Source organism: Hyperolius riggenbachi, chromosome 9 (genome assembly GCF_040937935.1).
Source record: "Hyperolius riggenbachi isolate aHypRig1 chromosome 9, aHypRig1.pri, whole genome shotgun sequence".
Lineage (NCBI taxonomy): Eukaryota > Metazoa > Chordata > Amphibia > Anura > Hyperoliidae > Hyperolius > Hyperolius riggenbachi.
In genome coordinates, this window is record NC_090654.1 from 108,310,190 (window position 1) to 108,323,105 (window position 12,916).

Here is a 12,916-nt window from a genome sequence, read left to right on the forward strand (position 1 = left end):
TGCAATTTATTTTTTTTCCTTGTTTTTAGTCCATAAACTCAGAACTAGTTAGAACGCCAGAGACCTCCCCTCATCAGTTCAGGCAGCCTTTGCACATTACTCACCTCCCCGGGGTCTAGCTCTGCAGTTCTCCCTCCTATCCTCTGGGTAGAGCTCTACCACTATGGTGAGATTGCCGTCTGTAGTCCTGTGACAGACAGCGATCTCACCTGAGGGATCGAGAGCCCCGGAGGACGTGAATGAGACTGACGTAATCCCAGGAAAGTAAGTATAAAGTGCTGCTCTGCTACATTCAACACAGTAACCTGCCCGGAGGTTGCCCCGACCCAAGCTCGGGATTACAACTCGTAGCATCTTTTTTTCAGCCCGTGCCTGGGTAGGGAATACCTTTAGAGAGGTTAACCAGACTTATGAATAAGTACATAAACACATTTTAAAAAATGACGGTGCAAAAATAGATGCAACATTTTTACTTCTCTAGTGAAGGCTGCGGTTTTGTCTTTAACAGAAGTTTGCTAGATTATACGTTGTTAGTTCATTCTGATTCATTGGTCCTAATGGCAGCCACTTAGCACAGTTAACCTGAGGGAAGCAAGAAGGGAAAAAAGTCCTAGTTTCTTGGTTTTGTGGCTATTAAATTCAGGACATTCAAAAGGCTCATTGGCCATCTGCTATACAAAGTAGATATTTGAACAAAGTTCTTTCATAACTAGTTTATAGAACTAACAAAACATCAGTATTTCATAGGAACAGAAACATTTTAAAGTGTAAATTCACTTTCATTAAAAAATAAGATACAACCTACTTTTTGAAATTGAATGTTATTTAAATTCTGTAAAAATATCCTATAACAAGGTAACTTGCAATATGGAGTGGGTAACGTTCAAAATATAAATGATCTTTAAATGATCCCACAAGTGACATGGTGTAGCGTGGTGAGATAAACATGAACCTATAGTACCAATCCTACATAGAACTTGCCTGTGTTTACATTTTACTTTTTTCATTGCGAGAGTTAATAAACTAGTGCTTTATCTGTACAGGGGCTCTTTTAATAATAGTAAGATGGAGATTATAAGTTCAGTGGGTCGTCATTTTTTGGTGTGAGAGCTGAAAACACAGCAGGAATGTAAGTGTGATCTTAAACATGGCTCAGACTTTAAACTTAGATTTTCAGCTCTTAAACAGAATGGGACTCAAGTTCTATTTAGGATTAGGTCTACACACACAATTACTTAAGTCATCAGTTTATGTTCACTTGAGGTTTGCTTTAAAGCCCAATTCCAAAAATATTTAAGTAGTTTTCCTACCCGCCTCCTCCCAATCTACCTAAACCCTCACCTACGATAGTCCTCAAACTCAAAGGTAGCCCGCATCAAAAACAAAAACTCGGAAGCTCATTGTGGACATGTGTGTAAAGGTCAGATCCAAAGAAAAAAAGGAGGTCATTATACTGACTTTATGCATACATTTCTGACTATAGAACAATTTGTATTCCTTGCCTATCAGCTATCTAATTCTAAGAGGTACATAAAACAAATAATGGGGGCACTAGCTGATTGGTAAGGGGAACAGAATTGTTCGACAATTTCATGTTCCAGTTTCACTAAAGGACCTGTTCGAATACCTTTTTGCATAGTCATGCTCACAAGAGTATTTAAAAGCCCTTCAAGTACTGGGTATCCATCGCCTTACAAAATGTTAGAATGTGTCTATGCACTGCACATGGCCTTTTATTCAAATGTTCCTTTACCTTCCTCTAATGGAGTTGTCCTAAACCACACATACATCACAAAATAAAATATCACTAAAACATAGGCTTATTCAATTTTGTTTCATTTGATTATTGGTCACCAATTTCACCTACAAAAAGGTCAAAATTAATTTTGGCAAATACATACAGAAACATAAACAAAGAAAATGCCACACAGTTGATTCTCAGCTTGTAAACTGGTAAAGTCACAATGTTCCTCCTGAATATTAATGCCAAGCATTAGGATCGACAAGGAGAATCTTGGGGATTGCAGCTATTGCTGAACTCTCTCAGCTGATACACCATCCTGAGCATCATAAGCCCAGCAGCCAGTAGACATTTCTAATGAAACCATAGTACGGTATAACATACCACAACTTAAATGGGGTAAAGGGATAGCAAACTTTACAGTTGACAGTTGGCATGTAGAGTGTAAAGGTCTGAAGAATTAGTTAAAAAAAATAAAAAAAAATAAAAACACAATTTTCAGTATGTAATATTGTCAATTTATGTCCCAACATCCTTATGTCAGGACCAGCTTAACTTGGCACGTCAAAAAGTGACATTGATGCTAAATGGACCAAACCAGGCTTTGATAGTGCAAACACGTGGACAATCACGGCCATTTAACTAGATCTGCCCTTTGCACGCTGGTGCAGAAAACGGCAAGTGTAGTTTCAAGGGAAAAAAACTCACACTGCACATGTCCACAATTCTAAGACTACGCAGGTTTCCCTCTGCTTGCATTTTAACAACAAAGTGTCAGAGAAGCTAGCTAGAAACGTAGGGGGCTCCAGATGCTGGTGACTCTTTGTTGGATGTTTGAGACTAAGGGATGGTCAATGAGAAGCAAATATTTCCAATTTGATGCAGGATTAGGCAAATTCAATATGCAAATACATGTAGCTTGAAAATGGACCAATCAAGTTAAACCTTGGTGGGACTTGATTGATCCCTTTTTCAAGCTGCATAAATTTGCGTACAAAATTCACATAATCCTGCATTAACTCGTATTTATTTGCATCTCATTGGCCATTTGAGACCACCCCCACTGTTAGACAGTGCACCAACAAATCACCGATCAATCACAAGACTTGCCCTTAGGAAATACCGATCAAGCATTTTTTAAGCATCCATATGGATTTTGAAAAAGGTTCTAGTTTTCATAGTGTTTAAACATATTACATACTAAACAGTTTAGTGGTAACTTCCATTATCATGTTAAAACGTTCCTTTAACTGGAGAGAAAAAAAACCCTGCTTTTTATATTTAAGGCACGACTGCTTTTCGTGACAAAGATATCATATTTGCAACCCTATTAAAGAACTTGCCATTGGTCTAAACACTGAATGCTGCGTCAAAAATTGTCATGTGAAGCGAATCTGCGCTAGGAGAAAAATATGAAGTCTGCCATTGTTACCCTTTTGAAAAATTCCTACTTGCCTGGCTGTCGTAATCTGCATTTGATGCTACTGATTAACTGACCCGGAATCAGACAAATTCATTGGCTGCACTGAATTCAGTAGCTGATTCAATGAGACTCAAGACTCTTGGCTGTGATACTTTTTGAGTTACACACCTGGATGAAAGACTTTATCAGCAAAATTACATCACGTGACTTGCTTCTGGGAAAGTGGTCCAAAGTACTGCATGCAAAGGATCAGCATAAGTGGGATCCTTTGCATGCAATAAACTAGGGGACAATAAACTAGTGTTTTTTTGTTTTGTTGTTTAAAAGGAAGTTTTTTCTGTGGCACACTAAAAACAAAATGGGTGCTGCGTGCAAAATATATATGATAAAAAATATATATTTCATACACACATCCTTACATTATATTTCATTACATTTACTCTCACATGTTTGGTGTAGATTTAAATAAGGGAACACTTTCTAGCAAAATATAGACATCAAATAAGTAGAAGTGTACAGGTTTCAGGTTACTGCTAATCAAGAAGAGGGCTGCACTTTAGAGCACCTTCAAGGCTTCCCTTACACGGAATATTTTACGTGGCAAACAAGGAGATGTAATCTTGACATTTAAATACAGTTTGGGGGAAGGAAAAACAAAAACAAAAACAGAGAAACAGAAACCAAACAGAGTTCAATCAGCTAAAGATAAAAAAATAATAAAGTCTTTGGAGGGGGAAAAAAAAAAAAAAGAGCTGAACAGGGCCTAATTTTGAGCTAGGTGGGGCTACAGAAGTTAAGCTTTGTATAGGCTGCTGGCTGTATTGCTTTATCTTGCTTAACTTGCGTCCATCCGTAGTTTTTTTCTGCTCTGAGGTTCTTCAGGTTCTGACTCTGAGCTAGAGTCTGATCCTCCATCAAAGGCAGATATGGCGCTGCCATTGGGGTTGGTGTAAAGATTGTTTTCAGATGAAGAATAGTTGGACTGAATCCGTGAATTTGATTTTGCCTTCTCCAATGCGCGAACTGCATAAAACAAAAACAAAAAAAAAACAAAGAAAGAGAAAACTACACATTAGACATGTGTTACTTAACAGAGAACACCAGTACAAATAATATGTTCATCCTTTTAAACATGGCTGTTACCTGTGGTTGAGAGGTTCCACTGACAACAATCAGAGAATGAGGGTACAAAGCATATAAAAAGAAGCACTGACTACCTGGGGCCTGATATATGTTCACCCCCAATTTATGAACACTACATAGTGTATATCCTACATAATGGGAAGCTCACTATGGGTTTGATTCACTAAGCTGCGCTGTTAGAGGGCAGGAGGATGTGTAAGCAGCAAACCACTGTAGAAACCTAATTTTTACCTCCCACAGGAACAATAACCTTCATGTGAGTGATCAGTCCTGCCAGATTCCTGATAACAGCACCATACCTGTTAATTCTTAAAATTTTAAGCCACGACCAAAAAATGATTTGCTTTCTCAAAGAATATCTAAAAAGCATTTAACCACTTGAGGAGAGTGGGCTTTACCCCCCCTTAAGGACCAGGCACTTTTTTTCCATTCAGACCACTGCAGCTTTCACGGTTTATTGCTCGCTCATACAACCTACCACCTAAATGAATTTTGGCTCCTTTTCTTGTCACTAATAAAGCTTTCTTTTGGTGCTATTTGATTGCTGCTGCGATTTTTACTTTTGAGTATATTCATCAAAAAAGACATGAATTTTGTCAAAAAAATGATTTTTTTTAACTTTCTGTCTGTGACATTTTTCAAATAAAGTATAATTTCTGTATACATGCAGCGCGAAAAATGTGGACAAACATGTTTTTGATAAAAAAAAAAACCCATTCAGCCTATATTTATTGGTTTGGGTAAAAGTTATAGCGTTTACAAACTATGGTTCAAAAAGTGAATTTTCCCATTTTCCAGCATCTCTGACTTTTCTGACCACCTGACATGTTTCATGAGGGGCTAGAATTCCAGGATAGTATAAATACCCCCCAAATGACCCCATTTTGGAAAGAAGACATCGCCAAAGTATTCACTGAGAGGCATAGTGAGTTCATAGAAGATATTATTTTTTGTCACAAGTAAGCGGAAAATGACACTTTGTGACCAAAAAAAAAAAAAGTTTCCATTTCTTCTAACTTGCGACAAAAAAAAATGAAATCTGCCACGGACTCACCATGCCCCTTTCTGAATACCTTGAAGTGTCTACTTTCCAAAATGAGGTCATTTGTGGGGTGTGTTCACTGTCCTGACATTTTGGGGGGTGCTAAATTGTAAGCACCCCTGTAAAGCCTAAAGGTGCTCATTGGACTTTGGGCCCCTTAGCGCAGTTAGGCTGCAAAAAAGTGCCACACATGTGGTATTGCCGTACTCAGGAGAAGTAGTATAATGTGTTTTGGGGTGTATTTTTACACATACCCATGCTGGGTGGGAGAAATATCTCCGTAAATGACAATTGTTTGATTTTTTTTTTACACACAATTGTCCATTTACAGAGAGAGATTTCTCCCACCCAGCATGGGTATGTTTATAAATACACCCCAAAACACATTATACTACTTTTCCTGAGTACGGCAATACCACATGTGTGGCACTTTTTTGCACCCTAACTGCGCTAAGGGGCCCAAAGTCCAATGAGTACCTTTAGGATTTCACAGGTCATTTTGCGACATTCGGTTTCAAGACTACTCCTCACGGTTTAGGGCCCCTAAAATGCCAGGGCAGTATAGGAACCTCACTAATGACCCCATTGTAGAAAGAAGACACCCCAAGGTATTCCGTTAGGAGTATGGCGAGTTCATAGAAGTTTTTATTTTTAAGTCACAAGTTAGCGGAAATTGATTTTAATTGTTTTTTTTTTTCACAAAGTGTCATTTTCCGCTAACTTGTGACAAAAAATAAAATCTTCTATGAACTCACCATACTCCTAACGGAATACCTTTGGGTGTCTTCTTTCTAGAATGGGGTCATTTGTGGGGTTCCTATACTGCCCTGGCATTTTAGGGGCCCTAAACCGTGAGTAGTAGTCTTGAAACCAAATGTCGCAAAATGACCTGTGAAATCCTAAAGGTACTCATTGGACTTTGGGCCCCTTAGCGTACTTAGGGTGTAAAAAAAAGTGCCACACGTGGTACCGCCATACTCAGGAGAAGTAGTATAATGTGTTTTGGGGTGTATTTTTACACATACCGATGCTGGGTGGGAGAAATATCTCTGTAAATGACAATTGTTTGATTTTTTTTTACACACAATTGTCCATTTACAGAGAGATTTCTCCCACCCAGCATGGGTATGTGTAAAAATACACCTCAAAACACATTATACTACTTTTCCTGAGTATGGCGGTACCACGTGTGACACTTTTTTGCAGCCTAGGTGCGCTAAGGGGCCCAACGTCCTATTCACAGGTCATTTTGAGGCATTTGTTTTCTATACTACTCCTCACGGTTTAGGGCCCCTAAAATGCCAGGGCAGTATAGGAACCCCACAAGTGACCCCATTTTAGAAAGAAGACACCCCAAGGTATTCCGTTAGGTGTATGGTGAGTTCATAGAAGATTTTATTTTTTGTCACAAGTTAGTGAAAAATGACACTGTGAAAAAAAAAAAAAACAATAAAAATCAATTTCCGCTAACTTTTGACAAAAAAAAAATCTTCTATGCACTCGTCATACACCTAACAGAATACCTTGGGGTGTCTTCTTTCTAAAATGGTGTCACTTGTGGGGTTCCTATACCGCCGTGGCATTTTACGGGCCCAAAACCGTGAGTAGTCTGGAAACCAAATGTCTCAAAATGACTGTTCAGGGGTTTAAGCATCTGTAAATTTTGATGACAGGTGGTCTATGAGGGGGCGAATTTTGTGGAACCGGTCATAAGCAGGGTGGCCTTTTAGATGACAGGTTGTATTGGGCCTGATCTGACGGACAGGAGTGCTAGGGGGGGGGGGGGGGTGACTGGAGGTGATTGATGGGTGTCTCAGGGGGTGGTTAGAGGGGAAAATAGATGCAATCAATGCACTGGGGAGGTGTATCGGAAGGGGGTCTGAGGGAGATCTGAGAGTTTGGCCCACCCTCAGGAGCCCACACGGGGCAAATTAGGGCCTGATCTGATGGGTAGGTGTGCTAGGGGGTGACAGGAGGTGATTGATGGGTGTCTCAAGGTGTGATTAGAGGGGGGAATAGATGCAAGCAATGCACTGGCGAGGTGATCAGGGCTGGGGTCTGAGGGCGTTCTGAGGGTATGGGCGGGTGATTAAGTGCCCTAGAGGCAGATAGAGGTCTAATCTGATAGGTAGCAGTGACAGGGGGTGATTGATGGGTAATTAGTGGGTGTTTAGGGTAGAGAACAGATGTAAACACTGCACTTGGGAGGTGATCTGACGTCGGATCTGCGGGCGATCTATTGGTGTGGGTGGGTGATCAGATTGCCTGCAAGGGGCAGGTTAGTGGCTGATTGATGGGTGGCAGTGACAGGGGGTGATTGATGGGTGATTGACAGGTGATCAGATGCATACAGTACACAGGGAGGGGGGGGGGGGGGGTCTGGAGCGAATCTGAGGGGATGGGGGGGGGGGGGGTGATCAGGAGGGAGCAGGGGGCAGTTTAGGGCATAAAAAAAAAAATAGCGTTGACAGATAGTGACAGGGAGTGATTGATAGGTGATTGGGTGCAAACAGGGGTCTGGGGGGTTGGCAGGGGGGGTCTGAGGGGTGCTGTGGGCGATCAGGGGGTAGGGGGGAAATCAGTGTGCTTGGGTGCAGACTAGGGTGGCTGCAGCCTGCCCTGGTGGTCCCTCGGACACTGGTACCACCAGGGCAGGAGGCAGCCTGTATAATACACTTTGTATACATTACAAAGTGTATTATACAATTTGTATGCAGCGATCCGTGTGCTAGTAACCCGCCGGCGCTTCCGAACGGCCGGCGGGTTACAGCGCGTGGGGGGCGGAGCCTGGCGCCGGCGGCCGATCGTGTCACGAATGACGCGATCGCGCCGCCCATGCCCGTAAAAAGGACCGCCGCCATTTGTCTATACGGCGGTCCTTGCGAAGTCCACTTCCCGGCCGCCAATTATATATACGGCGGTCGGGAAGTGGTTAAAGCTCCCAAACTGTTTCTTCAGTAGTCACATCTTTTGTTAAAGCAGACAAAAAAAAAAGTGAATAACACCCATATTTTGTGGAAGTTAAACTAAGAAATCCATTTAGCTTCACTTGAAACTTAGTTACAGGTGACAAACAAGTCCCGCAGGCCAAATGCAGCCCTCCTTACCACATTATGTGGCCCTCAAGAGCATTAAATGCTCCTGGAAAGGACTTGTGCAACTCCCATATTCGTTTAGTGATAGTGCATGCATGATTCTCTTTGTCCTTCCCACTACTACTTCTAGCCAAGTGAAACCAGAAAAAAAGATCTCAGGCAGATGAGCATCCATTTAACACCAGTCACCTGATAGCATGCCTGGAGTCTTCACTCAGAAATCCACTGCTGGAATCCGCAAACTCAGCTAAACCATATGGCAACAGAAATCAAGCACACTGAAAAACTAGACTTAGGTGGCAGTAGTAGTCATGTTCATTTCAAACTGCCTTCTTTTTATTACGATAAATGAGAACCTCCACAGATGCGGTCACTGTGAAATGGTCAGACACCATATACACAGTGGTTATCACATGATCACCTCAGCTACAATGCATGTATGGTCACCTCAAATTAAGCAGCAGATCTTAGGAAGGGCTCCTGGTGTTTTTCTTTGTTCTCCTAAACCTAGTGTACATTACAAACACCAGATTGGGCTCCCGATGTTCGTGTTTTTCCTCATTCTCCTAAACTTACATCTTAGGAAGACCGCTTAACACTTAGGCCTCAATTCACTAAGATCATGCTGGAGATAATGCAAGAGTAAACTTGCCACCGCACAGTGAGCGAGTTCTCTTATCTCTTCATTCCTTAACCACTTGAGGACCCACGCTTTACCCCCCCCTTAAGGACCAGCGCTGTATTCTGTGATCTGTGCTGGGTGGGCTCTGCAGCCCCCAGCACAGATCAGGTAGCAGGCAGAGCGACCAGATCGCCCCCCTTTTTTCCCCCCTATGAGGATGATGTGCAGGGGGGGTCTGATCGCTCCTGCCTGCCTGAGGTTTGGGGGGGGGGGGGCACCTCAAAGCCCCCCTCCGCGGCGACATTCCCCCCTCCCTCTCCTACCTCCCTTCCCCGGAGATCAGAAGCTGCACAGGAACGGATCTGTCCTGTGCAGCCTCTAACAGGCTCCTGCCTGTCATGCGACAGCGATCCCCGGCCGCTGATTGGCCGGGGATCGCTGATCTGGTACAACGCTGCTACTGTTAGCAGCGTTGTACGAATGTAAACAAAGTGGATTATTTCCGCTTGTGTTTACATTTAGCCTGCGAGCCGCGATCGGCTGCCCGCAGGCTATTCACGGAGCCCCCCGCAGTGAATTGACAGGAAGCAGCCGCTCGCGCGAGCGGCTGCTTCCTGATTAATTAGCCTGCAGCCGGCGACGCAGAACTGCGTCGCTGGTCCTGCAGCTGCCACTTTGCCGACGCGCGTTATGAGTGCGCGGTCGGCAAGTGGTTAAGTTACCTCCTCTGTACAGTGGTGTGAAAAACTATTTGCCCCCTTCCTGATTTCTTATTCTTTTGCATGTTTGTCACACTTAAATATTTCTGCTCATCAAAAACCGTTAACTATTAGTCAAAGATAACATAATTGAACACAAAATGCAGTTTTAAATGATGGATTTTATTATTTAGTGAGAAAAAAAACCTCAAAACCTACATGGCCCTGTGTGAAAAAGAAATTGCCCCCTGAACCTAATAACTGGTTGGGCCACCCTTAGCAGCAATAACTGCAATCAAGTGTTTGGGATAACTTGCAATGAGTCTTTTACAGCGCTCTGGAGGAATTTTGGCCCACTCATCTTTGCAGAACTGTTGTAATACAGCTGTATTTGAGGGTTTTCTAGCATGAACCGCCTTTTTAAGGTCATGCCACAACATCTCAATAGGATTCAGACAGAGGCGCTCACTTCTGCATCTAGACCCATTGAGTTATACTCCTGTTTGCCTGATGAAGCAGGACCACACCTGCGAAACGCGTTGCACTAAGTGGAGTTAAATAAAACGTTTTTTTGTATTGATATATTGTGACTCAATTGAGTTCTATATTTTTGAGGGAGGTAAGTCTACCTGAACATCCCCCTCTTTTAGACGGTTTTTAAACATTTTTATTCTACTCTGGCACCTCTGTACACCAAGCCTTGCTGAAATCAATAGGATTTAGGTCAGGACTTTGACTAGGCCACTCCAAAGTCTTCATTGTGTTCTTCTTCAGCCATTCAGAGGTGGATTTGCTGGTGTGTTTTGGGTCATTGTCCTGCTGCAGCACCCAAGATCGCTTCAGCTTGAGTTGATGAAAAGATGGCCGGACATTCTCCTTCAGGATTTTTTGGTAGACAGTAGAATTCATGGTTCCATCTATCACAGAAAGCCTTCCAGGTCCTGAAGCAGCAAAACAACCCCAGACCCTCAAACTACCACCACCATATTTTACTATTGGTATGATGTTCTTTTGCTGAAATGCTGTGTTACTTCTATGCCAAATGTAACGGGACACGCACCTTCCAAAAAGTTCAACTTTTGTCTCGTCGGTCCACAAGGTATTTTCCCAAAAGTCTTGGCAATCATTGAGATGTTTTTTAGCAAAATTGAGATGAGCCGTAATGTTCTTTTTGCTTAAAGGGACACTTAAGTCAAAAAAAAAATGAGTTTTACTCACCTGGGGCTTCCAATAGCCCCCTGCAGCTGTCCGGTGCCCTCGCCGTCTCCCTCCGATCCTCCGGGCCCCGCCGGCAGCCACTTCCTGTTTCGGTGACAGGAGATGACAGGCTGGGGACGCGAGTGATTCTTCGTGTTCCTGGCCACAATAGCGCCATCTATGCTGCTATAGCATATATCATATAGCAGCATAGAGGGTGCCAATGTGTCTGGGAACGCGAAGAATCACTCGCGTCCCCAGCCTGTCAGCTCCTGTCACCGAAACAGGAAGTGGCTGCCGGCGGGGCCAGGAGGATCGGAGGGAGACGGCGAGGGCACCGGACAGCTGCAGGGGGCTATTGGAAGCCATAGGTGAGTAAAACTCATTTTTTTTGTTTGACTTAAGTGTCCCTTTAAGTGTCCCTTTAAAAGTGGTTTGCGCCTGGATATCTGCCATGCAGCCCGTTTTTGCCCAGTCTCTTTCTTATGGTGGAGTCGTGAACACTGACCTTAATTGAGGCAAGTGAGGCCTACAGTTCTTTAGATGATGTCCTGGGGTCTTTTGTGGCCTCTCGGATGAGTTTTCTCTGCGCTCTTGGGGTAATTTTGGTCAGCCGGCCACTCCTGGGAAGGTTCACTGTTCCATGTTTTTGCCATTTGTGGATAATGGCTCTCACTGTGGTTCGCTGGAGTCCCAAAGCTTTAGAAATGGCTTTATAACCTTTACCAGACTGATCGATGTCAATTACAGTACTTTTGTTCTCATTTGTTCCTGTATTTCTTTGGATCTTGGCATGATGTCTAGCTTTTGAGGTGCTGTTGGTCTACTTCTCTGCGTCAGATAGCTCCTATTTAAATGATTTCTTGATTGAAACAGATGTGGCAGTAATCAGGCCTGGGGGTGACTACAGAAATTGAACTCTGGTGTGATAAACCACAGTTAAGTTATTTTTTAACAAGGGGGGCAATCACTTTTTCACACAGGGCCATGTAGATTTGGAGATTTTTTTCTCATAAATAATAAAAACTATCATTTAAAACTGCATTTTGTGTTCAATTATGTTATCTTTGACTAATAGTTAACGGTTTTTGATGAGCAGAAACATTTAAGTGTGACAAACATGCAAAAGAATAAGAACTCAGGAAGGGGGCAAATAGTTTTTCACACCACTGTAGTTAAATGACCTCCTCTGTAGTTAAGTTGCCTCCTCTGTCTAGAATTCTGGAGTTATTTTAAGGATTGAAGAGTTAACTTAAAGACAGAAGAGTTAACTTTAGGTTTGTATGAGGTAAAATGTTTCCTGAATACTACATGCCTCGTCACCATGGTGATAACTATAGAAACGTTATTAAAGGGGTTCTTCCGTGAATGAGGAAAAAAATAAAGAGTGGTTTATGCATAAACTATTAAACATCCTTCTAAAATAGTGTAAAAAGTTTTTTTTTTTTTTAAATGAATGGTTTCATCAATATAAAATGTATTGTAAATAGTGCCCTATGAAGAACTGGGAGGCTAATCCATTTGCTAGGGGTGTTTTTTTTTTCACTTTATTTTACAATCATAACTGCTGCCTACATAGTTTTCAGTGGTATAACCCACTTCTAGCAGGTATAGCCATTATAACCCTAACTGCTGAATATGTGTTTACATTGTTGCTAGGCAACCAGACCCCTGCAGAGACTCCTTTTGTGAAAAGAGTCATAAGCAGCTGGGAGAATCAGTTCCATCTACACCATATGATTATTTGTCAGATTCGATTCAATTTGATTCGATTCAATCTGACATGTCCGATTCATGATTAGATTCAATTTTAACCACCTGAGCGGTCTGGACGAGCTCAGCCCGTCCAACACCGCCGGAGGCTGCCGCTCAGGCCCTGCTGGGCCGATTTTAATGAAATAAAAAGCAGCACACGCAGCCGGCACTTTGCCAGCCGCGTGTGCTACCTGATCGCC

At 42.6% G+C, this 12,916-nt stretch overlaps 1 protein-coding gene across 3 annotated transcripts in view; it reads right to left on the reverse strand.

Annotated features, from left to right (window-relative positions):
* Nucleotides 1-1,711: 1,711 nt before the first annotated feature.
* The window catches only part of MAX (MYC associated factor X), a 62,785-nt gene continuing 51,580 nt past the window's right edge, over nt 1,712-12,916 (reverse strand). For all 3 annotated transcript variants that reach the window (XM_068253290.1, XM_068253291.1, XM_068253292.1), the window contains one exon: nt 1,712-4,187. In XM_068253290.1, the coding sequence (XP_068109391.1) occupies nt 4,000-4,187 (188 nt within the window). In that variant the 3' untranslated portion in view covers nt 1,712-3,999. The remainder of the gene's footprint in view (nt 4,188-12,916) is intronic.